The sequence below is a fragment of the Chiloscyllium punctatum genome, chromosome 30, assembly GCF_047496795.1.
Source record: "Chiloscyllium punctatum isolate Juve2018m chromosome 30, sChiPun1.3, whole genome shotgun sequence".
Lineage (NCBI taxonomy): Eukaryota > Metazoa > Chordata > Chondrichthyes > Orectolobiformes > Hemiscylliidae > Chiloscyllium > Chiloscyllium punctatum.
In genome coordinates this window covers 49,795,052-49,820,757 of record NC_092768.1, presented here as the reverse complement: position 1 = coordinate 49,820,757, position 25,706 = coordinate 49,795,052, and the positions used below count along the sequence as shown (strand labels likewise).

At 42.8% G+C, this 25,706-nt stretch overlaps 1 protein-coding gene and 1 long non-coding RNA gene across 2 annotated transcripts in view; both read left to right on the top strand.

Annotated features, from left to right (window-relative positions):
• The first annotated feature begins 7,178 nt into the window (after positions 1–7,178).
• Positions 7,179–11,676, top strand: LOC140455501 (uncharacterized). Its single transcript, XR_011952886.1, has 2 exons — positions 7,179–7,298; positions 10,837–11,676. It is a non-coding gene; the product is annotated as an uncharacterized lncRNA (long non-coding RNA).
• Positions 11,677–14,699: 3,023 nt separating this feature from the next.
• The window catches only part of LOC140455497 (uncharacterized), a 49,516-nt gene continuing 38,509 nt past the window's right edge, over positions 14,700–25,706 (top strand). Inside the window, exons 1-2 of the mRNA XM_072550438.1 lie at positions 14,700–15,355; positions 19,119–20,977. Coding sequence (XP_072406539.1) covers positions 19,566–20,977 — 1,412 coding nt within the window. The 5' untranslated portion in view covers positions 14,700–15,355; positions 19,119–19,565. The remainder of the gene's footprint in view (positions 15,356–19,118; positions 20,978–25,706) is intronic.

Sequence of the window (25,706 nt, the reverse complement as noted above, 5' to 3'; positions counted from 1 at the left end):
GCAAGACAGTACAAACCTCCCAATGACATTCATCAAACTCCACCCTCCTGAAGTGGATCTGCCCACAATTCACATCATCAAGTAAAGCATGGTCCAATTTTACACCATGTCCATTTCTGAGAGCTGGCTCAATTTACAAGCACAGGGGCCACACCTGGAGCCAGGCTGCTCAGGGATGGGTTTTCGAAGTGTCATGAAGGCAGATAGTGCAGAGCCTCTAAACAAATTGCACCCTCCAAACTTTATTGAGCTCTGAATCCTTATGAAAGAGATGAGTAATCTGGGGAGTGCATGGTACCACAGCTGGCTCTGTTGGAAGGCACAATCTCACACCTCACCATTGAATGGGCAGGCCCCTTACAAAGTCATCTGGTATAACATGAAGGAACTTGTGAAGCCTTTCTTACAAACTTTAGACTGAAGCAGTTTTCTGTCAGTGTGGATGTGTCAGTGCTTGCTGAGTGTCACTGACTGTGTGAAGACTCAGTTACACATCTCACTCAGCTTCCCCCTGCTGCCTCTCCCCGCTCTGTGTGAATATGAGTGATCCAACAATTCCTCAGAATGATTCAAACTCTTACCACACAACTCACTTGTGAATATTTTCTTTTCCCGCTATCAAACTTATGAAGGAATCTCTCAGGTTTTAATGTTGATCACTCTCTGCACCTTCTTTGCAGTTGTAACACTGTATTCTGCACTCTGTTTTATTACCCTGATGTTCTGTGTATGATATGATCTGGCTGTATAAGCATATAAAATAATACTTTTCACTGTGTCTTGTTTCAAATAACAATAAAAAATTGAATCAATCAAGTGAGTCTCAGTTTTTCTTTGCTCTGAATTGGGCATCAGATGTAAGTCCTTTCTTCTTTCTCACTTGGCTGTCACACACCCTCCTCTCCAACAGGAACACTGGATAGTAACCAGGACAATGTGGATAGTTTCTTTCCCCTGACAAGACCCTCGTCTTTTCCTGCACCATGAGGGTGATGAAAAATAGTCAGGCAATGTGTGAAAAAAGTGCAATGAATTCAATGCGAGCTTGTATCAGAATCTTGTAACAATTCAGAAATAGCCCAGACTCCTCAGTCACCATTTCTTTGCATATCCTGTCTCAGTGGTAGCTGGGGAAATCCTCAACATTGACTCCATGGAGTCTCATGCTTCAGCTTAAACAAGTTCAAGAAAAGCTACCATACCTTTTTTCAACTGACGAAAGAGTACTTTGCATGAAATATCACTAGCGAAGCAGACTTAGAATAGATTACAAAACTTAATGTCCATAAGGTGCAAGGAGTCTTCAGCAGCAGCAGCAAGATTATATTCCACCATAATCTCACAGCCCACTACAGCCCTCATTCCATCATTATCATCAAACTAGTAGATAGACAGGTCAGAAGCAGTACTGGGGACTTTAGAGCCCAGGTTGAACCAAGTCAATGTACCAACCAACCAACACTACATATCGGACAAATACCAAGAGACCAAGAGTAGCAAGCAGCAAAAAATCTAAACTGGCCCCACAACAAACAGATCAGAACAAAGTTCAGTGGTCTGACACTTTTTGAGCATTGTGGGGAATCAGTGCCGTTACGGGGAAGGCAGCCCCAACAGCACTCTATTCACAACAATATTGGAGCCCAGCAAACAAGAACAAGATGAAGTGTTAAAGTGTCTTCAGGCAAAAATATCCAGTACATGACCAAACCCATTCCCCTCCTGTAGAGCTGGGAGAACTCCCCTTCAGACCACTTAAATCCTCCCCACAGTGAAGAAGGCTCAAGTCATGACTGTGTTGTGAATGTGGGAGAGAACACAGTCACTAGCTGAAGAGACACATCTTGCAACAATCTCAACACTCTGGAATATTCATCCTGGCGAGACCAGGAAAGGAATCACTGATGGGCCCTCAGTGTTGGCAGACACTTGAGAACTTTTGTGAAAATTCAACTAAATTGCATTTTCCAAGATGGCGGAGGCAGGGTGGCAGCATTCGACTCATGAGCCCACGGCTCACCCATTCTTTTCTTCCATCTGCTCTTCTTTTCTCTTTTACTTTTCTCCACAGTCTTTTTGTTGACCATGTGGAGAGTTCGGTTGCAGCAGCACTGGGGGTGGTTGCAAGTGTGGGCTAAGCGTGGGACTCATGGCAGTGGCTGACGGACTCTTTGCTTCACCAACAGCCATGTTGTAAGGCCTGGCACAGGTGCAGTGACATGGTGGCTGCAACGGACACAGTGTTGGTGAGCCTAGCCCTGGAGATGGCAGAGGTGACTCAAGCCAGTGGTAGTAGATGTGAGGTGGCGCTGGAGAGTGATGACTCTTATGCTCCAGTAGCAGCTGTGTTGTGGGCCCAGTACAAGACTCTTGGTGTCAGAGGGATGAAGCTCTGAACCAAGACCCTGCCGAGCTCCCCAACGATGATAAAGATTCAAGGGCCAGCCAATTTCCAGTATTCGGAGTGACAGCCAGGAGCTGCCTAGACAGACCTGGGCATTTCTTTTGCTTTTGATTTTGTTTCTTTAATTTCTGCTTCTTGCTTTGAATTGTAAGCGCTGGAGAGTGGTGACTCTTTGCAATTTTCACTGTACTCCTGTATTCCTGTACTCGAATATACATGACAATATAAAATCTAATATAATCTAATTGGAAGGTCAGAGTGTCATGAAACTGGTTCTTGGAAAAACTACGATTCTGCAGTTATCGGATATAAAGCATAACATTGACATAGGGCCATCAATTCTATTAAAAGTTAAAAGGGAGATATATTTTTTCCAGTTTAATGCATTAGTTGTTTCCTTTGTATTGTTCACTCAAAGTTGCTTTTAGTTGTTTTGTTCAAATATATCTTAAAATGTACAATTCCCGTGCAACAGAGTGGACTTTAAACTAGTTTGTGAGAGGGATGGGAAATTAAGGAAAGGCTCTGAGTTAGCGAAAGTAAGTGAGGGCTTAAGGAAATAGAGACTCAAGAGGGTAAATAAAAAGCAAAAAGCAGTTGAGAGTGGAGAAGTAAGATGATTGGAAACGATAGTGACAGAAAAAGAGAGAATGTTTAAAAACAAAGGTTTTTCTGGTGGACATGTTGGGATTCAAGTAGAAGGTATAAAAATTAGCTTAAGGCCACTTTACCTAAATGCTCGTAACTTTCGAAACAAAGTAAATAAGTTGATGGCACTGATCATCACAAATGGACATGATGTAATGGCTGTTCCAGAGACATCGCTGCAGGGTGGTCACAACTGGGAGTTAAATATCCTAGGGTATCAGATTATTTGGAATCATAGGGAGGAAGGAAAGGGAGGTAGTGTCGCTCTGATATTTAAGGATGACATCGGGGTAGTTGTAAGAGATGATACAGATTCTATCGAGAAAAAGGTTGAATCAATGTGAGTGGAAATCAGAAATAGTAAGGGGAAAAGTCACTGTTTAGCATAGTCTGTAGGCCTGCGAATAATAATGTCACTATAGGGCAGGCAATAAACAAAGCAATAACTAATGCATGTAAAACTGGTGCAGCAATTATCATGGGGAATGTTAATCTACATAGTGATTGATCAAACCAAGTAGTGCACGGCAGCTTTGAGGAGGACTTCATTGAAGGTACCGTGATAGTTTCCTCGAACAACATGTGTTGAAACCTGCAGGGAAGTAAGTTATTCCTCGATCTGGTCCTGCCTATTGAGACAGGAATAATTGATGATCTCATAGTTAGGGATCTTTTCGGAAGGAACAATCACAGTATGGTTGAATTTAAATTACAGGTGGAGGGTGAGAAGGTAAAATCAATACCTATGTTTTGTGCTTAAACAAAGGAGACTACAATGGGATGTGGAAGGATTTGGCTAAGAAAGACTGGGAGCAAAGACTATATGATGGAATAATAGAGGTATAGTGGAGGACTTTCAAAGCGATTTTTCGTAATGTTTAGCAAAGTACATACCAGTGAAAAGGAGGGACTGTGGGAAAAGGGACAATCAGCCATAGATAATGAAGGAAAGCAAAGAGAGCATTAAATTGAAATCTAATGCATACAAAGTGGCAAAGATTAGTGGCAAACTAGAGGATTGGGAAATCTTTAAAGGTCAACAGAAAGCCACAAAAAAAGCTATAAAGAACGGTGAGATAGATTGTCAGAGTAAAATAGCTCAGAACATAAAAACAAAGTGCAAAAAAGTTTCTACAATTGTATATAATGAAAAATAGTGGCTAAGACAAACATTGGTCCTTTAGAGGATGAGAAGGGGGTTTTACTAATGGGAAATGAGGAAATAGCCAAGGCATTGAGCAGGTACTTTGCATCGGTCTGCACAGTAGAAAACACAAATAAAATGCTAATAATTGATGACAAAGAGGCTACAGTACGTCAAGACCTAGAAATGATCATTATCACGAAACAGGTAGTGTTGGGCAAGCTGATGGGGCTAGAGATAGACAGGTTTCCTGACCCTGATGGAATGTGTCCCAGAATACTAAAAGAGATGGTGGGCGAAATAGGAAATGCACTTGGGATAATTGACAAAAATTTCACCAGACTCTGGGACAGTTCCAGCAGATTGAAAAACAGCAAATATGATGTCACTGTTTAAAAAAGGAGGGAGAGAAAAGGTGGGTCACTATAAGTGTAAGTTCTGTAGTGGGGAAAATGCTTGAACTTATTATAAAGGAAGAAATGGCGAGCTATTGTCCCAACTGACAAAAGCAGCATGGGATCATGAAGGGCACGTTATATTTAACTAATTCACTGGAATTCTGTGAGGACGTTATGAGTACAGTGGACAACAGGAACCTGGTGGATTTCAGGAAGGCATTTGACAAGTTGCCATGCAAAAGGCTGCTGCATATAATCAAGGTGCATTGTGTTATGAGTAAAGTATTAGTATGATAAAGAATTAGTTAACTGACAGAAAGCAAAAAGTGAGGAATATTCAGGTGTTTTTCAGGTTGGTAATCAGTGGCTAGTGATGTGCCTCAGAGGTCAGTGTTGGGGCCACAATTGTTTACAGTTTACACTGGCGATTTGGAGTTGGGGACCAAGTGTATTGTGTCAAGGTTCACAGATGACACGATGATGAGTGGTACATCTAAGTGTGCAGTGGGCACTGAAAGTCTGCAGAGAGATGGGTTAAATGAGTGGGCAAGTGTCTGGCAGATGGAGTACAATGTTGGTAAATATAAGGTCATCCATTTTGGTGGGAATAATAGCAAAATTGACTGTACTTAAACTGTGAGAAATTACAACATGCTGATGTGCAGAGGGACCTGTGTGTCCTTGTACATGGATCTCAAAAAGTCGGTTTGCAGGTGCAGCAGGTAATTAAGAAGGCAAATAGAACATTGTCCTTCTTTGCTCGAGGTATGAAGTTTAAAACAAGGAGGTTATGCTGCAGCTGTATAGTGTAATAGTGAGGCCACCTCTGGAGCACTCTGTACAGTTTTGGTCTCCTCAGTTGAGAAAGGATGTTCTGACACTAGAGGGGGTACAGAGGAGATTCATTAGGTTGATGTTGACATTGAAAGAGTTGGCTTATGAGGAGAGGTTGAGTAGACTGGAACTATACTGATGGGAATTTGGAAGAATGAGAAAAATCTTATTGCAATATAGAAAATTCTGAAGGGAATAAATCAGGTTAGAAGCAGGGAGGTTGTTTCCAATGGCAGATGAAAGTAGAACGAGGGGGCATACACTCAAATTAAGAGGGAGCAGATTTAAGACTGAGTTGAGAAGGAATTTCTTCACCCAAAGGGTTCTGAATCTGTAGAATTCCCCACCCAGTGAAGCAGTTCAGGCTACCTTGTTGAATGTTTTTAAGGCAAAGATAGATAGATTTTTAAACATTAAGGAAATTAAGAGTTATTGTGAAGAGTCCAGTAAGTGGACCTGAGTCCATGAAAAGATAAGCCATGATTTTATTGAAAGGCAGAACAAACTCAAGGGGCCAGAACCTACTCCTGATCCTGTTTCTTATGTTCTTATGGTTGCGTTAATTCAGTCACGAGGAATTCAAATCTGATTTAAACTTTTTCACTCTCTACAGTGAATGTACAATTTGCTCAATCAATAGCTTTAAAAAGCAGATTATCCGGTCATTATCACATTTTTATTTGTTGATATGTGCTGCACACACATTAGATGCCACATTTCCAATGTTTGAAGAGTAATCAGACTTCAAAAGTACTTTGCTGACTGTAAAATACTTTGGGACATCGGATTGTTCCAAAAGGCTCTGTCATCAACACAATCTCTTCCAATCTTTTCAGAGGAGGTTGCTCAGGTCATGGGTTAGGCTGGGGGGGTGGGGGGGGGGGGGGGAGGTGGGGGTGGGGGGGTGTAAAGAACTTGGAGGAATTTGACAAGATAGGCCATATCCAGATCCCAGCACAGTGTGACTTTTCTCAGTTCACGATAACAATCAACTTCCAACACACACTCATAACTCAAAAATAAGAGATTAGTAAGAATCATCACACTCTCTGCAACTCCCAGACAATTACACTTCGTCTTCTCAAATTCAGGAAGAAGCCATCATCAAAACTAAGCTTGTAAACCTGAAGTGAACATTTCCAATAAACACACTGAATATCCAAACACAGCTTCTGGACATACCACCAAAGAAACAGCTCTCTCAGGTGGATCTGCATACAAAGTATAAGGGACACTATCTCAGCTCCACTAGTAAGTGTCTGACAGAGATTTCTCGTGTGGGAATAGCACTCTTGTTGCTCAGCGACTTTCAAACTGACACAGTGTGGGAGTTGTAGCCTCCAACGACACGACAGCAGATCAGTAAACAGCTTTAGTCGTCCAAGACAGGAGATGGCATGCAGTGATGGGATCAGCAATGATTCGGAGGAAGGGGACAACGTATTATTCAAGCTATACTGCTTCATAAAAATGGTGAATGATCAGATTATTTTTCTCCAAAATATTCCCTGAATCATTGGCTGATAATGAATACTGACGACATTTCATTCCCAAACTCACATTGACAGTCGACATTTTTTCACTGCCCTGATTGTTACTCGGTGAGAAATATCTCATCGGATAATCAGGGTTCCAGGCATGTGTTGTGATGTCAGTTTCAACATGTTTTTGTGCAATACGGAAAGTCAAAAAAAATGAGTTTCTCCTGGAATTTCTGATTTATTTCAGGAAACTCCTGTTGCTCCAGAAATATTTGGATTGACTGTGAGAGACGTCAATCAGAGAGCCCACCCACTCTGCACATTGTCTCCTCTTCCTCTTCCAGAGCTGGTTCACTTCCTATAGGGACTGAAAACCAAGTGAGGAGATGGTGAGTGAAGGAGCAGCTTTTATACAAATTGTATCCCATAATATCCACACCAATCTTCAGGCAGTCTGACTATCCTGTGGGCAGTCAGGGGTGGAAATGTCCCTTATACTGTGTGAGAAGATCCAGCTGGGAGAGCTGTTTACTCGGTGCTTTGTGCTGAACTGTTTGACTGGAGCTGTGTGTTGGATATTGAGTGTGTTTATTGGAAGCATTTCCCTCTGATTTCCAGGCTGAGTTTTGTTGATGGCTCATTCCTGAATATGAGAAGGTGAGGTGTCATTATCTGGGAGGTGCAGAGTTTCTGAGGATCCTTACTCGTTTCCTGTTGTTAAGTTCTGTGTTTGTGTTTGCAGAGATTTCCTCCATTGATTCCTCCAGTCACAGTTTTGACCAAAGTGTATCAGTTCAGGAAATCAGCTCAGAGAAAACAATCACTCAGAAGGGGGAGGGGAAATGTTTATGAGGGAATCAAGGGAAGGGGATGGTGGAAAGTTTTGGAAACCATGCAGTTAATATTTAGTCTGTGACTTATTGAGAGACTGAAAGCGGAATCACTGGAGGAAATCTCTGTAAATCACTGAAGGTGATATATAAGAATAAGGATTCATCTTGACCAAATTTTCCTGTGCAAAACCTCATTACTCAACTGTCAGATCTGCAAAGATTAACTAACATTGCCCTCATATTAGCAAAACATTCAGAATTGATTGACAACAGTCTCACCATCCCAGGAACTCCGAATGTGTACATTTTCTTCAATTCTGAGAAATTGACCTAAAAACAAGGGACAACAATAATGGCCCATATTGAAAACAATAATCTGAATATTATGAAGCAATAGTTCTCCATGAGGTGTATAAGATTGTGTGTGCCCTCCACAAGTCCGAGGTGTAATATCCAGGATTGTGGTGCACTCCCTCCTGCCATGCTCTACCTGGAGACCAAACCAACCAGGGATTCAGCTCCAAGGCCACAGCTCGAACCCCTCACCTTGCCGCTGAAATGAACCAGAAAGTCAAAAGGACACATCATTCACAGATTGTTGGTTTTCAATGATCCCTAATGTGGGAATGCAACCTATCTGGTGAGACAACAAGCGATGTTCGCAAAACTGACGATGTCTCTATAAAAGCCATGCCTGCAACTTCCAGTGACCATTAGAGAGGCTTTCACGCAAAATGATCCAAAATTAAAAGTTGTACCATGCAAAAGATGTCCCTGTAATTTGTGTTAACATGTTTTGTTTTTTGACAGCAATATTCCTAATGGAAGAATAAATGCCAAAATTTATCAGTCTGTCCCAACATCTTATGAAAACCTAACATCTTCAGCAATATCTAGGACATTTCAACAAAAACTCATGCTATAAAATGATTGAGAGATTTTTAATTCACCAAAAAAATTGAAGAGCAACAGTGGGCAATTCAGCCCCTTGAATCTACTCCAACAGTTAACATATTGGGCTCAACTCCACATTCCTGCTTTCTTCCCATAACATTTTAACTAATAGTTAAAATCCGTCTGTCTTCTCCCTAAATTTACTCAACGTTCTCGCATCCACCACACTGTGGGGTAGTGAATTCCACAGATACATGACCTATTGAGGGGAATAATTTCTCCTCATCGCTGTTTTAAATCTTCCATCCTTTCTCCTAAAATCTTGATCTCTCCTCCTAGAATGTCCCACAACAGGAAACATCTGCTTTGCTAATCAAATAAGGAACTACAGATACTGGAGATTAAAAACAAAAACAGAATTTGCTGGAAAAACTCTGCAGGTGTGGAGTTGTATCTGTGGGAAGAAAGCACAGTCAACTTTTCGAGTCTGGTCACTCTTAATCAGAACTGTTAGTAGCAGGGAAAAGAAAAGTGGTATTTACGCAGAAGCTGAAGTGGGGGTGCGGGTGGGGTTGAGAGAATGGGACCTGGGCAGTGAGGGTTGGTGGGGAACATGGGGCGGCAGTGGGAAGAGGTGAGTGGGTACATGAAGACACCGCCCACAAAGAGAGAGCATGATATGAAAGGAGAGATGCAAACAAGGAGATTATAGCTAGCAGGCCAATACAGAAAAGTGATCATGAAGAGGTAAAAAATTTCTGTCCATGTCAAGTTGTGCTTTAAATGTTGTAATTGTATCCTTCTCTACCATTTCTTCTGGCAGCTAGTTCCATACGTGCATCACTCTCTGAAAAGTTACACCTCAGGTCCGAATTTAAATCTTGCCCCGCTCACTTCAAACCTATGCCCTCGAGTAATGGACTCCCCAACCCTGGGGAAAGGATCTTGGCTATCTATGTCCCTCATGATTTTATAAACCTCTAAAAGGTGACCCCTCAGGGAAAGAAAGTCCCAGCCTATCCAGTCTCTCCTTGAAACTTAAACCCTCCAGTCGCAGTAACATCCTTGTAAATCTTTTCTGCACCCTTTCCAGTTTAATTAAATCCTTCTTATAGCTGGGTGACCAGAATAGTCCGCAGTACTCCAAACGTAGCCTTACAAATATCTTGTACAGCTGTAATGTGACAGCCCAAGCCCTGTATTCAATACTCAGGCCAATGAAGGCAAGTGCATCAAACGCTTTCTTCCCCACCCTGTCTACACGTCACACTACTTTCAAGGAACTATGCATCGACAGCTCAAGTTCTCTTTGTTCAACAACTCTCCCCAAGGTCTAACATTATCTGTGTAAATCCTGTCCTGGTTTGTCTAACCAAAACTGCAACATTTTACATTTACAATCATCCAAATTAATCTCTGCAACTGTGAATAAAAGGCAGAATTAAAGTTTAGGGTCATATGACACTTCTTCAAACTGATCGTAGTTTGGAAGAAATGTTTCTTAAAGTGAAGCTGACGCATGGGTGAGGTGAAGGGTTGGAGGGGGTGGGTGGTTGGGGTTGGGGGCACAGTGGTGACAGTGAGGGCTAAATAGATAGAATGAGACAGAGACCAGAGACAGCTACCTGCGACTCCAACACATCACCATGTTCCCTGGCCGGCATCTTTGACTCGGTCTTGCTGTAATAGAGTCATAGAGATGTACAGCATGGAAACAGACCCTTCGGTCCAACACGACCATGCCTACCAGATATCCAAACCCAATGTAGTCCCACCTTCCAGCACCCAGCCCAAATCCCTCCAAACCCTTCCTATTCATATACCTATCCAAATGCCTTTTAAACGTTGCAATTGTCCCAGCCTCCACCACTTCCTCTGGCAGCTCATTCCATACCTGTACCACTCTCTGTGTGAAAACATTGCCCCTTAGGTCTCTTTTATATCTTTCCCCTCTCACTCTAACTGTATGCCCTCTAGTTCTGGACGCCCCGACCCTAGGGAAAAGACTTTGTCTATTTACCCTATCCACGTCCCTCATAATTTTGTAAACCTCTATAAGGTCACCCCTCAGCCTCCGACGCACTATGAAAACAGCCCCAGCCTGTTCAGCCTCTCCCTGTAGCTCAAATCCTCCAACCCTGGCAACATCCTTGCAAATCTTTTCTGAGCCCTTTCAAGTTTCACAACATCTTTCCAATAGGAAGGAGACCAGGATTGCACGCAATATTCCAACAGTGGCCTAACCAATAAGTGAAGCTCAAAAGAAGCTGGAAGAACAACATCTCATTTTCTGCTTGAGGACTCTGCAGCCTCTGGGACTCAACACTGAGTACAATGAGTTGAGAGCCTGATTTCATCCTTCCATTATTTTTTACACCCAGTCCTATCATGACACAGGTTGCTTTTAACACAGTCACCCATTCCCATATACTCCTAGACCCATTATCATATTGACGAGGTTGCATTCAGCACAGATAACCCTGACAAAGGCCCAACAACGTCTCTTCTTCCTCAGGCAGCTGAGTAAATTTGGCATGACTGCGAATACCCTTGTCAACTTTTATCAGTGCGCCATCAAGAGCATTCTGTCTGATGTATCACTACCTGATAAGGCAACTGTACCATTCAAGATCAGAGGTAGTTACAGAGACTGATGAACCTGACCCGGACACTCACAAGGGCCAACCTCCCAACTATACAATCCATCTACCAGGCCCGCTGTCAAGCAAAGGCCACCAGCATTGCCAAAGATCCATCACACCCTGGCAATGCTTTTCTACAACCTCTACCAGTGGAGAGAAAGTACAGAAGCCTGAACACATGCATCAGCCAGTTTCGAAACAGTTTGTACCCTACTGTTGTTAGAATACTCAATGGACTCACAAACTCTTAATATTCGCCTGTACCTGTGTTTTTGTTTTTGCCACTGTTTCCTGTTATTACCTATGCTCCTTAACTATGTGATCTGCCTGGATTGCTTGCAAGACAAAGCTTTTCGCTGTGCCTTGGTATACGTGACAATAAATTCAATTCAATTCGATTCAATTCATTGTCATTTATTCAGCTTTTCTTCTGTCCTGACCTGCTATCCAAGATCTTAACTTATCTCCTTTAATATCTCAACTTCAGTATAAATACCACCTTATTTTCCTAGTTATTAACAGTTCTAATCATAAGTTACCAGAGTCGAGGTGTTAACTCTGCTTTCTTCCCACAGATGCTGCTTGTCTGCTGAGTTTTGTCAACAATTTAAGTTGTTGTTTTAGATCTGTAGCATCCGCTTTATTGACAAAGTGCACATTTCCTCATGTGAGGCTTTCTAGAAGGAGAGATCATAATTTTAGGTGAAAGTATGACAGATTTAAAACAGAGATAAGGAGAAATTATCTCTCTCAAAGGGGCATTAATCTGGACTTCACTATCCCTGAGTGTAGTGGATACTTAGAACATTGAGTAAATATAAAGAGGAGATAGACATATTTTTGGGTTGAAGTGCTATGGGGAGGGAGCAGGGAAGTGGAGTTGAGGTCAACATGAGATCAGCCATGACCATCTTAAATGGTGCAGAAGACTCAAGGGGCTAAATTGCTCCCAGTTCTTTCCTTGAATCGAAAATGTCACAAACATTTTTTAACCAAATGTGAGTTTGTGCTATAATGTACCAGATATTGTTGGAGATGTTGGGTCTTCACAAGATTTTGGGACAGAAGTCATATTCTTCTATTAGTGATCTAACTGTCTAAACAATAAAACATTTTAAAGCCAACTACAGGGATATTTTTGAGAGAAAGAACTTTACATTTTAGATTGTTTTGTGTGAAATCTGCTTGAATGGTCACTCTGATGTGAAAGTTGTAGGCATGGCTTGTACAGAGACGTAATCACGATCCAATGTTTATTGCTGTCCCACCAGAAAAATTACATCAGCGGCTCATTAAAAACCAATAAGCCATTGATGAGGTTTGATGGTCAATCAGTACTTTTGACTTTCTCATAATATAAGCAGCAAGGTTGGGGCGGGGGGTGGGGGTGGGGGGGGTGGCGGTTTCAAGCTGCAAGCTCGGAATTGAATCCCTCGTTGGTTTGGTCTCCAGGTACACAGCATAGCAGGAAGAAGTGCACCACAATCCTGGAGTTTACAACCCAGACTTGCGGAGGGCACATACACTCTTAGACACCTCATGGAGAACTATTATTTTGTGTTATTCAGATTCTGTTATTTTCAATGTGGGTCATTACCTTTGTCCTTCATTTTTAGGACAATATCTTCAGAATTAAGGAACATGTATACATCTGGAGTTCCCGGGGTGGTGAATATGTTGTGAATCAATTCTGAAAGTTTTACTATTATTAGTTCCGAGGATTTGCAGGACCTGGGCCTCCTCCCTCACCACCCGACGCCTGGAGGAAGAACGCCTCATCTTCCGCCTCAGAACACTTCAACCCCAGGGCATCAATGTGGATTTCACCAGTTTCCTCATTTCCCCTTCCCCCACCTCACCCCAGCTCCAACCTTCCAGCTCAGCACTATCCCCATGACCTGTCCTATCTGCCGATCTTCCTTCCCACCTATCCACTCCACCCTCCTCTCTGACCTATCAACTCCATCCCCAACCCCATTTACCCATTGTACTCTTTGCTACCTTCCTTCACCCTCCTCTCTGACCTATCACCTCCATCCCCACCCCCATTCACGTATTGTACTCTATGCTACTTTCTCCCCACCCGCACCACCCCCCCTCTCATTTATCTCTCCATTCTGCAGGGACCCTCCCTCTATTTCTGATGAAAGGCTGTTACCCGAAACGTCGATTTTCCTGCTCCTCGGATGCTGCCTGACCTGCTGTGCTTTTCCAACACCACTCTAATCTAGCCCCTTACTTTAATGTTAGTTAATCTTTGCTGATCTGACAGCTGAGGAATCAGGTTTTAGATACCTCAGAAGAACATCCCACCCAGACCCACCCACCCTGCCCTATCCCTGCAATTCTCATGGCTAATCCATCTAGCACAAACATCCCTAGACTCTGTATCCACCTAACCTGCACCTCTTTGGACTGAAGGAGGAAACCACAGCATCCAGAGGAAACCTATGCAAACACAGGAAGAATGTGTAAACTCTACATTGACAGTCACTTGAGGCCGAGAATCAAACCCAGGTCCCTGGTGCTGTGAGCTCGTAGTGCTAACCACTGAGAAGATAATTCTTTATTCCTATATATCACCTCCAATGATTCAAAAATATTCCCTCCTGTGATTCCGCTATCTGTCTCTCAGCAAGTCACAGACTCAATGTTAATGGTTTGATTTCAAAAATTCCTGATGAAAGGCTTATGTCCGAAATGTCGACTCTCCTGCTCCTCGGATGCTGCCTGACCAGCTGTGCTTTTCCAGCACCACACTCTCGACTCTGATCTCCAGCATCTGCAGTCCTCACTTTCTCCTTCTGATTTCAAAAATTCCCACGATCTCCTTTCTCCCAGATTCTCTCACAAACATTTCCACTTCTCCTTCAGAGTGATTGTCTTCTCTGAGCTGATTCCCTGAACGAATACATTTTGGTCAAGTCCATGATTTCTTTCAACCTTCCACTACTCCATCGTCTGCACGAAAATATGTTCAACCTGATGTCACACGAGAACATACCTCCAATCACTGATGATCCAAAAGAATGCTCTGACTGAGTAACCAATCAGCACACTGGAATGTGAACCAATCAGAGAAGTGAAAAGATGTCCAATGTCAAGATGAGTTTGGGAATAAAATGTGGTCAATATTTATTACAAAACCAATCACTGACATTGAGAATACTTTAGTGAAATAATTGTCAGAACTTGCACTGCACCAGGGTCCCACGTTCAATTCCAGCCTTGGGTGACTGTCTGTGTGGAGTTTACGCCTTCTCCCTGTGTCAGAGTGGGTTTCCTCCGGGTGCTCCGGTTTCCTCTCACAGTCCAAAGATGTGCAGATCTGGTGAATTGGCCATGTTAAATTGCCCATACTATTAGGTGCATTAATCAGAGGGAAATGGGTCTGGATGGGTTACTCTTCGGAGGTGTGGACTAGTTGGGCCGAAGGGCCTGTTCCACACTGTAGGGAATCTAATAATAATTTTTTGCAAAGCCTTTTAGTTTGACTAATATAGGATAATTTGTCCCCTTCCTTCCAATTCATGTGCTGATCCAACCACTGCATGCCATCATTGTCCTGGACACTTTTTTCCTGATCTGCTGACCAACAGATGGAGGTTACACATACTACACCTGATGTTGTCACTTTGAAAACCTGTGAAGATGAAGAATGCTATTTCCACACGAGAAATCTCTGTTTAACATTTACCAGGGAAACAGAGGTAGCAGTTGCAATAAGTGAGGTTTATTTAGATGGAACAATGACAACTTTAAATCTTCACCTGATCTATTGCTCAAAGTCAACTCGTTTCACCAGTTTCCTGAGCTTCAGGAAGCTTATCAAATCTGACAAAGGATCACTGCACTCAAATGTTCAGTCTGATTTTTTTCTCCACAGATGCGACCAGCCTTGCTGAGTTTCTCCTGGAATTTCTGATTTATTTCAGGAAACTCATGTTGCTCCAGAAATATTTGGATTGACTGTGAGAGACGTCAATCAGAGAGCCCACCCACTCTGCCCATTGTCTCCTCTTCCTCTTCCAGAGCTGGTTCACTTCCTATAGGGACTGAAAACCAAGTGAGGAGATGGTGAGTGAAGGAGCAGCTTTTATACAAATTGTATCCCATAATATCCACACCAATCTTCAGGAAGTCTGACTATCCTGTGGGTAATCAGGGGTGGAAATGTCCCTTATGCTGTGTGAGAAGATCCAGCTGAGAGAGCTGTTTACTCGGTGCTTTGTGCTGAACTGTTTGACTGGAGCTGTGTGTTGGATATTGAGTGTGTTTATTGGAAGCATTTCCCTCTGATTTCCAGGCTGGGTTTTGTTGGTGGCTCATTCCTGAATTTAAGAAGGTGAGGTGTCATTATCTGGGAAGTGCAGGGTGTCTAAGGATTCTCACTGATTTCCTGTTGTTAAGTTCTGTGTTTGTGTTTGGCACTGGTTCTTACTCTGTGTACTGTAAATCATCAGATCTTTCTGATTGTTGGGATTTATTTGTTGCCCGTCTTTTTATCCCTCCGAGACTTCCCAGCATCTTCTCTCTGTAACCTCTGGAGAAAAGGAAACAAAGGCTGGCATTTATACAGAACCTATCACGAATATCCAATGTCCCAAAGTGTTTTACAGGCAATGAAGTGCTTTTAAAATGTGATTCCTTAGCTATCGTAGGAAATGTAGCAGGAAGTCTGTGCACAGAACGCACCCAAATTTAGTTAAGACTCCTGCACTGCACCTTGGGTCACTAAAGGCCGCTTAAGGTGCTCCATAATGCAGGTTGTTGTCTCTTTTGTTTGTGTGTAACATGCAGAAAGTGACCAGGTATTCAGTGTGACTCCCCTTACGGCTCACTATCTGATTGACTGTCAATCCGAAACACTGCCAGTGAGCAGAAAGATCCACTGTAAAGGGAGGTGGGGTTAGGACCTCATATGGCAGCAGAGGAGGATAGGAACCTGGATTAAATTTTGTCAAGGAGCACTGAAAGATGTTCCTTTAAGCTGCAACCCTCCTCCCTGATATTACCAACAGTGGTTCTCGTCTCAGTGTGTACGACTGGGAAAATAATGGGGCAGGTTTTCCACTGGCCAGAAAGCCATTATTCCAGAGCATATGTTATCTGAGTCTGGGTAGCCTATAAAAACTCCATCTGAGCAGACTCTGCAGGAATTTCCTGGGAATTTTTATATCTCTCTGCTGGGCAATTCCTCATTACCAACAATCCTCCAAAGGTCTTCTTTTTAAAAAGGAGACCTCAGATGGCTCTGTGAAATTCAGAAAAATACTTAGGCAAGGAAAGTTAAATTAATACCTAGCCTAAACCCTAAGTATCTGTTAAATTGACCCCTAACTTGGTTCATGCATGTTCAGCTTTGGAGTAGAAGGTGAGTTACTTGTTGTTAGATTCGGAGCTTCTGACCTGTTCTTGTATTTATATTCTAGTCAATGATAATCTCCAGGATCTTGATAATGGGAGATTCAGTGATGGTCACACCATTGAATATCTCCGCAAATACTGAAGCAGTCCATGTTCAAATGCAAAAAGATCTGGTCAAGAGCCAGGCTTGTGCTGACAAATGGCAAGTAACATTTGCACTGAATATCTCTTATAACAGCCGACCTAACCACCTCCCTTTCTCATCTACAAGAGCAGATCAAAGGCTCCAAATATTACAATGCGTAACTCACTTTTCACTACCCAGAGTCTATCCACAAGGCATAAGTCAGGAGTGCTCTTGCCTGGATTGGTGCAGCTCCAACAACACTCGAGAAGCTTGACACCATCCGGTCAAACCAACCACTCTATTGGCATTACATCCACAAGCATCCATTCCTTCCATCACCAATGCTCAATAGCAGCAGTGTGAACTCTCCACACAATGCACTGCAGAAATTCACCAAAGATCCTGAGTCAGCACCTTCCAAATCCACAACCACTTCCATCGAGCTGGACAAAGGCAGCAGATAAATGGGAACAAAGCCACCTGCATGTTCCCCTCCAAGCCATTGAACCTCCTTATTTGGAAATATATCACCGTTCCTTTAGTATCACTGGGCCATAACACTGGAATTCCTTCTCTAAGGTCATTGAGGGTTGACCGACAGCACATGGAGAGCAGTGGTTGAAGAAAACAGCTAACTATCACCTCCTCAATAGCAATTAGCATGGGCAGTAAATATTATCCAGGCAGCAAAGCCCATGTCTCACGAATGAATAAAAAGACTTCACGTGACACCTACCCCTCCCCTGCCCTTCCCCAACTGCCACTCTATACAGCTGGCATGTTACTGCCATCCCATTGGGCAACTCAGCACCTGATAACCCATACTGTTGTCCTACCCTGTCACCAGCTGGCACCCTGTTATCTGGCATTGTAACCTTTATCTACCTGGCACTTACCCTCCCAGCAACCAAATATCACGCTCACCTTATGTTTTCAAATCAACTTTAAGAGATGTTATTATACATCTATGGAGCAGGTAGGACTTGAACCCAGCCTCCTGGTTTAGAGATAGGGACACATCTGCTGCACCTCACCATTTCCTCACACTTACCTTATATACTTGCCCTTTCACATCACTGTCAAAGTGACTGCTAGGCCTTTACATTTCTAAATGCAGCAGCTGTGGAAAGGGGGCCTTCCTCTGACAGTCCTCTCAGAAATGTGGAGTTCCCTTCTTTCACAACAAAAAGAGGGTTTGAGCAACAATCTGCATGTGGTTGCCTCTCCCCAGATAATCTGGCCCAATGAGCTAGAGATTAACCCCTGGGACACAACAAATAGTCTTCATCGAGAAGAAAGGTCTTGGTCAAAAAACCTAAACTTTTCTGAGACAGTATCCGCAGTCTCCGATTCACACAATCTAGGCTTCAAAATAACATGAGAGGGTGAGCTCCATAAAAACTCTACTGAGCTTGTTCTAACCACCCACTAATCAGTTACCACCCAAACCCTAACATTGAATCTCAGGCAGAGATATTAGGACATTATCCAAGGCCTGGACAGAGATGTTGATTCACAAAAAGGTCCTAAAAGGAGGAAATCCAGAGTTTGGAGGCTCGGCAGATGATGGCATTAGTGGTGGCTCCTCACACCAATTGGTGGGACATTGAAATGGGAGATGCTCAAGAGTCCAGAATGGAGGAGTGCAGAGATCTGGTCATGCGAAATGAGATTACAGAGTTAGGAAAGAGTGAAACCATGGAGGGAATTGAAGATAACAATGAGACTTTTAAAAGTGATCTGTTGTCAGACTGGTAGTAATGAATCAGTCAGTGACCATGACAGCGATGAATGAACAGAACTTGGTGTGAAATAGGATAGAGGCAGCAAGATTCCAACTCTCAATCTCTGCATTGTTAATCTAAGGGAAGAAAGTTGAATGATCATTGTTCATGTATGTTTTTGTATAAAATGCACACCAGCATGACACAAGCACGTGGTGAATTGAAAGCCTGTTTTACAATTCAGCCAGCTCTCTTTCCCATTCCCCTCACAATGCCTGGGAAGACAGGAGTCTCGGTGGAAGACAGAAAGTAGTCAGATTCTTTGCTCCTGGTCACTATCCAGTATACCTGCTGGAAAAAGAGGTGGGGGGGGGGGTGGTGATTGTCATAGATTCATAGGGATGTACAGCATGGAAACAGACCCTTCGGTCCAACCTGTCCATGCCGACCAGACATCCTTGCATCTGAGTGCTACATACCACCCCTCCCCCCACCAACACACACATGCAGGTATCGCAGACTAGCAGTCACTGTGGAACAGTCTCTAGGTGAGGAGACAGCTCCTTCAGCAAAGGAGGAGAGGGAGTTTTAGGAACTCAATATTCCTTTCTCTGTTTTACAGAAAATTGTACAGTACTACACCAGAGAAAACGGGGATGATAAACACCACAGATAGATCCTGAACATTACCTGAGGAACAAGTGTAGAAAAACATTCACACTGTTTCCCTTCACAGCATTGTGCAACACTGAGGAGGTTGGACAGTGAAACCATTATGTGGAAATCAGTCGGATCAGGGGAGTTTTGATATACCGTCAGATCTGAAACTGGCCAGTGGTGTGGAGCCTTCCATCAGAACCAACCTTTCTGAAGGTTCAGCTGTGGGTGATCAGTCAGGGTAAGGCTGGGAAGAAGTGTGTGTTGCTCCAAGTGTGGTGAGAGCTTCAATCATTCATCGAGCCTCATGAACCACTGACTCATTCCTACAGGGGAGAGGCTGTTTGCATGTGATGTGAGAGACAGGAGCTCTACGTGCTTGTCACACAACTGTTCACACAGGGACAGCTGCATGGAAGATAAACCGTTCAAGTGTGAAGTTTGTGACAAAACTTTTGTGGCTTCGTCCAACCTCCTGAGACACCAAAGGATTCACACAGGAGAGAAACCCTTCAGGTGTAAGGTTTGTAACAAAGCATTCATTCAATCTTCGGATCTTCTGAAGCATGAGAGAATTCACACAGGGGAGAAACCATTTACATGTGAGGTGTGTGACAAATCATTCGCAGACTCATCGGCCCTTCGCAAACACCAACGTATTCACACAGGGGAGAAACCATTTACATGTGAGTTGTGTGATAAATCATTCTCAGACTTATCGACCTTCCGTAGACACCAATATGTTCACGCTGGGGAGAAACTAGTCACATGTCAGGTGTGTGACAAATCATTCTCAGACTCATTGGTCCTCCACAAACACCAATGCAGTCATGCAGAAGCGAAACCATTCATGTGTGAGGTGTGTGACAAATTATTCTCAGATGGAGCAGGTCAATGTGTGCACCAACACCTGCACACAGACAAGAAACTCTTTGTGGGTAAAGTATGTGACAAATCATTCTCAGACATAGCAGGTCTCTGTAAACACCAAAGCCTCCACACCCAGAACAAACCATTCACATGTGAAGTGTGTGACAAATCATTCTCACAATTAACAAACCTCCGTGTCCACCGACACACTCACACAGGGGAGAAGCCATTTGTGTGTGAGGTGTGTGACAAATCATTTTCGCAGTCATCAACTCTCCGTGTCCACCGACACATTCACACTGGGGAGAAACCATTCACATGTGAGATATGTGGCAAATCATTCTCGCAGTTAACAAACCTGCACACACACCAGCGCATTCACACTGGAGAGAAACCATTCAAGTGCGAGGTGTGTGACAAATCATTCTCACAGTCGTCAATCCTCCATGCACATCGACACATTCACACTGGAGAGAAACCATTCACATGCAAAGTGTGTGATAAATCATTCTCGCATTTAACAAACCTCCGTGCTCATGAACGCATTCACACCGGAGAAAAACCGTTCTTATGCAAGGTTTGTGACAAATCATTCTCTCATTTGACAAACCTTCACACACATCAGCGCATTCACACAGGTGAGAAACCATTCATGTGCAAGATCTGCGACAAATCATTCTCACAGTCATCAATGCTCCGCATACATCAACATATTCACACTGAGGAGAAACCATTCACGTGTGAGGTGTGTGACAAATCCTTCTCACATTTAACAAACTTCCGCACACACCATCGCATTCACACCGGGGAGAAACCATTCATGTGCGAGGTGTGTGACAAATCGTTCTCACAATCATCAATCCTCCGTGTACATCGACACATTCACACAGAGCAAACACCATTCAAATGTAATATGTGTGGCAAATCATTCTCAAGGTCATCCTATCTTTTGCTGCATCAGAGAATCCATACAGGAGAGTAAACCTTTGAAGTGTGAGGTTTGTAGTTAAGCTGTCACAATGTCTTCAGTGTTCCTGGTATGCCAAAGGATTCACGCGGAACATTAAACTATTCAAATATGAGATGTGCAAGCTAGGTGTTGCATATCAAATTGATCTTCTTCCCCATGAATTCGCACATAGAGAGGAGGAATTCTATTAATGCTACTTCAGTAATAAGGCCTCACAGTCTCCAGGAACATCAGCAAATCGGTATTGAAACTGCCAAGATTTGGAACAAATCTGAGACAAGCATCTTACTAACAAAACAAGCAAAATGCACAATGAGGTGCAGCTCTCCAACTACGATAATGATGAAAGGATGGACCGAATCCATCAAGTACACATCTGTTCCTGTAAGAATACTGGACAAGTGATTACCCAAAATGGCATCTTGTACAAAGGGAGCAAGATCAGCATCTCATTCCCATTCCTGAGAAACGAGATGCTGAAGCACATCTCACACAAAACAATCAAGGAATTGAGTCTCGCCTGAGGAAGGTAAGCAAAGTGCTGATCTGGCCAAACATTAGTAATGATTTGAAAGACCTTATCGTCCTGTTCAGGGATTGTAATGAACATCAAGCTGAACAAGATAAAGATTTGCTCATGATTCGTGATATCCCAGATGGCCCATGGATGAAGTTTGTAGACTGCTTCACCCCCACTGGAACTGATTATCTCGTCACAATCAACGCATTCAGGCAGTGGGGATTGAGAGCAGTGACTACCAGTGAGATTGTAGAATGTCTGAAAGCTCAGTTTAGTCCGTCATGACATTGTGATCAGTGACAATGACCTCAATTCACAAGGGAAGAATTCAGACATCACATCATTGATTCGGAAATTAATTCATGACCACACATCATCTCCAGTCAAACAGAATGAATGAGGAACTGGTGAAAATTGCGGTTGGGATCATCAAAATCAACCTGATCCAGTGTAAATGTCATTGCTAAAACTGAGAGTTGGAGAGCCAGAGTGCAGATGTTCAATGTATTCACAAAAAGCCAGCCGGTGTGGTAATTTGAGACCTGTGTCAAGTGGTTGGACACTGTGATCATGCAGGGGGAAAGGGAACTGTCACATCTGTTATCGAAACGGCAGTCACCAGCATGCAGCCAGAGAAGCTCCTTCATTGCGGACTGCCGATGAGGCAGATCATTGACTAAGTGAGAAACTGAATGACCATCGGTCCCAGAGGTTATCCATCCTCCAACAAATGCAAAAGCAGTTATCACAGTAACAATCCCTTCTTGACACCACTGCAGACTGTCAAGATGGCAGCTCACCACCAACTTCTCAAGGGATATCAATGATTCAGCAACAAATTCAGGCACAGTCACGGATGTCCAAATCCCAGAATGAATTCAAAGAAGTACTGACATTGCCAGAATATTCCCCAGAGAGAGTTTCCAACAGCTCTCATCCTTCCTATAAGAACATCCTAATAAGTGCAAGGTTACATGTGTGCAATGTTTTTGTAGGGGAGGATGACATTGGGAAATACAAGAACAATACTGACTGTTTTTCGTGTTTGACCATTTTCTTTACAGACTATGAAGATGAAATAAATTTTAAACGTAAGGGAATGCAATTGTTTTCTTTTTTTTATACAAATAAATTTATGTTTGCATAAATTTCTTTGTACACTGTCGTGTGTAGATTTCCTCCAGGTGTTCCGGTTTCTTCCCACAATCCAAAGATGTGCAGGTTGGGTGAATTGGCCGTGCGAAATTGCCCATAGTGTTCATGAATGTGTAGGTTAGGTGCGTTAGTCAGGGGTAAATGCAGGATAATAGGGTAGGGGGGTGGGTCTGGATGGGTTACTCTTCAGAGGGTCAGTGAGGACTTGTAGGGCCAAAGGGCCTATTTGCACACTATAGGGATTCAATGAAATGTTTGAAATCCATATTGCTCAAAATATGGAAAGCAAGAGTTTCCTGAAACTTTGGAAACTGACAGCTTCAAGCTCTAATTTGGGGCAAGGCGAATTTTGATGGAATTAGACAGCAAGGGTTTGATTGTTTTCAGGTAGAGGGACCTCCAGCAAGTGGGAGACCTTTAAAAGTGAATTAGCTAGAGGTCAAGGTCTATACATTCCTGGGAGGGTGGCAAGGTTGGCAGGAATAGGGAACCCTGGATGATAAGAGATATTGAGGCTTTGACCAGAGAAAAAGGAGGCATGCTCAGGTACAGGCAACTGGGATCAAGGAAATCCCTGGGGGATTACGGGGAATGTAGTTTACTGAAGAAGGAAATCAGGAGGGTGAAAAGGGTGCACGAGATAGCCTTGGCTGAGAAGATTAGGGTGAATCTAAAGAGTACTTTAAGAATATTAAAGGAAAAAGAATAACTGGAGAGAGAATAGGGCCCCTCAAGGAACAAAGTGGACATGTGTGTGTGGACTCACAGGAGATGGGTGAGATCCTCAATTAATATTTCTCCTCTGTGTTTACTGTGGAGAAAGACATGAAGATTTTGGAAATTGGGAAGTTAGTGATGATATCTGAGGGACAGTCCTTATCACAATAGGGGAGGTGTTATATGTATTAGAACGTATGAAGGTGGATAAATCTCCTGGCCCTGACCAGATATATCAAAGAACACTGCAAGAGGCAGGAGAAGAAATGGCAGGGGTCCTAGCTGATATTTTGCATCTTCGTTAGCCATGGATGAGGTCCTGAAAGACTGGAGGGTAGCGAATGTGCCATCATTTCTGAAGGGCTGCAAAGAAAAACCTGGGAGCAGTCAGCCTAACATCTGTGGTGGGTAAGTTACTTGACAAGATTCTGACATAAGACACACATGATTTTGGAAATGTTTGATTAGGAGTAGTTAGCATGGCTTTGTGAGTAGGAGATTATGCCTCACAATTTTGTTAGAGTTCTTTGAAGAAGTGTAGTCAATATGGATTTCACTAAGGCTTTTGATAAGGTTTCACATGATAGGCTGTTCTGGAAGATTAGATTGCATGAAATCCAGGGCAAGTTGGCAAATTGGATACAAAATTGGCTTGATTGTAGGAAGCAGGGGGTAATAGTGGAAGAATTCTTGTTGGACTGGAGATCTGTGACTAGTGGAGTGCCTCAGGGTTCAGTGTTGGCCTTTTATTGCTTGTTATCTATATCAATGATTTGGATGAGAATATATAAGGCATGATTAATAAGTTTACAGATGACACTAAAATAGGCAGTATTGTGAACAGTAAGGAAGGTGATGAGAAATTACAGCAAGACCTTGATCAGCTGGAGAAGTGGGCTGAGAAATGGCAAATGATGTTTAATATAGATAAGTGTGAGATCTTACATTTTGGAAAGTCAAATCAAGGCAGGAGTTTCATGGTGAATGGGGGGGCCTTAACGTGTGTAGTGGAACAGAGGGACCTTGGAGTTCAGGTGCACAGTTCTCTGAAAGTGGAGTCACAGGTAGACAGGGCAGTGAAGAAGACTTTTGGCACATTGGCCTTCATCAGTCAAGGCATTGAATATAGAAGTTTGGATGTTATGTTGCAGTTATACAAGACGCTGGTGAGGCCGCACTTGGGAATGTTGTGTTCAGTTTTGGTCACCTTGTTATAGGAAGCATGTTATCAAACTGGAAAGAGTGCAGATGAAATTTACAAGGATATTGCCTGGATTCAATGATCTGAGTTATAGGGAGAGGTTGGACAAGCTAGGACTTTTTTCTTTATAGCATACGAAACTGAGGTAGGACCATCTAGAGGTTATGATATATAGATATATTGATCATAAGAGGTTTGGATAGGGTGAATGCACTCAGTCTTTTTCCCAGGGCTGGGAATTAAGGACTGGAGGGCATCAGTTTAAAGTTAGAGGCGAAAGAATAAAAGAGGGGCAACTTTTCTACAGAGGGTTGTATGCATATGGAATGAGCTACCAGTGGAAAGTGGTTGAGGCGGGCACATTAACAACATTTAAAAGGCATTTGAACAAATACATGGATAGGAAAGGTTTAGAAGGAGATGGGCTAAAAGCAGCAAAATGGAATTAGCATGTATGGACATTTTGGTTGGCATGGACCAGTTTGGGCCAAAGGGCCTGTCTCCGTGCTGTAGGCCTCTATGACTCGAAATGGAGGTGACCAAGAAGCAGATAACAGATAAAGTGAGGATTTAAGTTTCACAATGTCCCATTTGAATGTTACCCCACTTAGTGCAGCTTTGCTCAGTTCTCCCCGGGAAACCTTTGACAGAAATTTCTTGTATGAGAGTAGATGTTTCTCATCAGAAGCTAATTAGCTCTGTTCCTCCACCTCCTATTGTGTCTTCATCTCTTAGGCACCACCCTCTGTCTTCTTTCCACAGTATCCTCCTTCATATATCTCTTTCCTCTATGTTCTCTATTCTCATTAATTTCTACTCCTCTCCCCCCCCCACCCCTTGATGTCAATCCTCCTTTCTGATTCTTTTGTTCTCATCTATCTCCCCTCTTCCAAATCTAGTGTCATCTACTGTTGTAAAGAGGATTGGTATTAATAGAATATGCACTATATTAAGTTATACGTAGCAGAAGATATTCTACATTATTAAGAGAATAATGTAACAATACTAATTTTAAATGTTTCTCCTATTTATTGGACATTGTGACAAAACTATAGGTTTAAGAGGTATATTTTGTCCTTTTGTTTGAAGAGAGGTTTTTAAACAAAGGTGATGAGCTGTT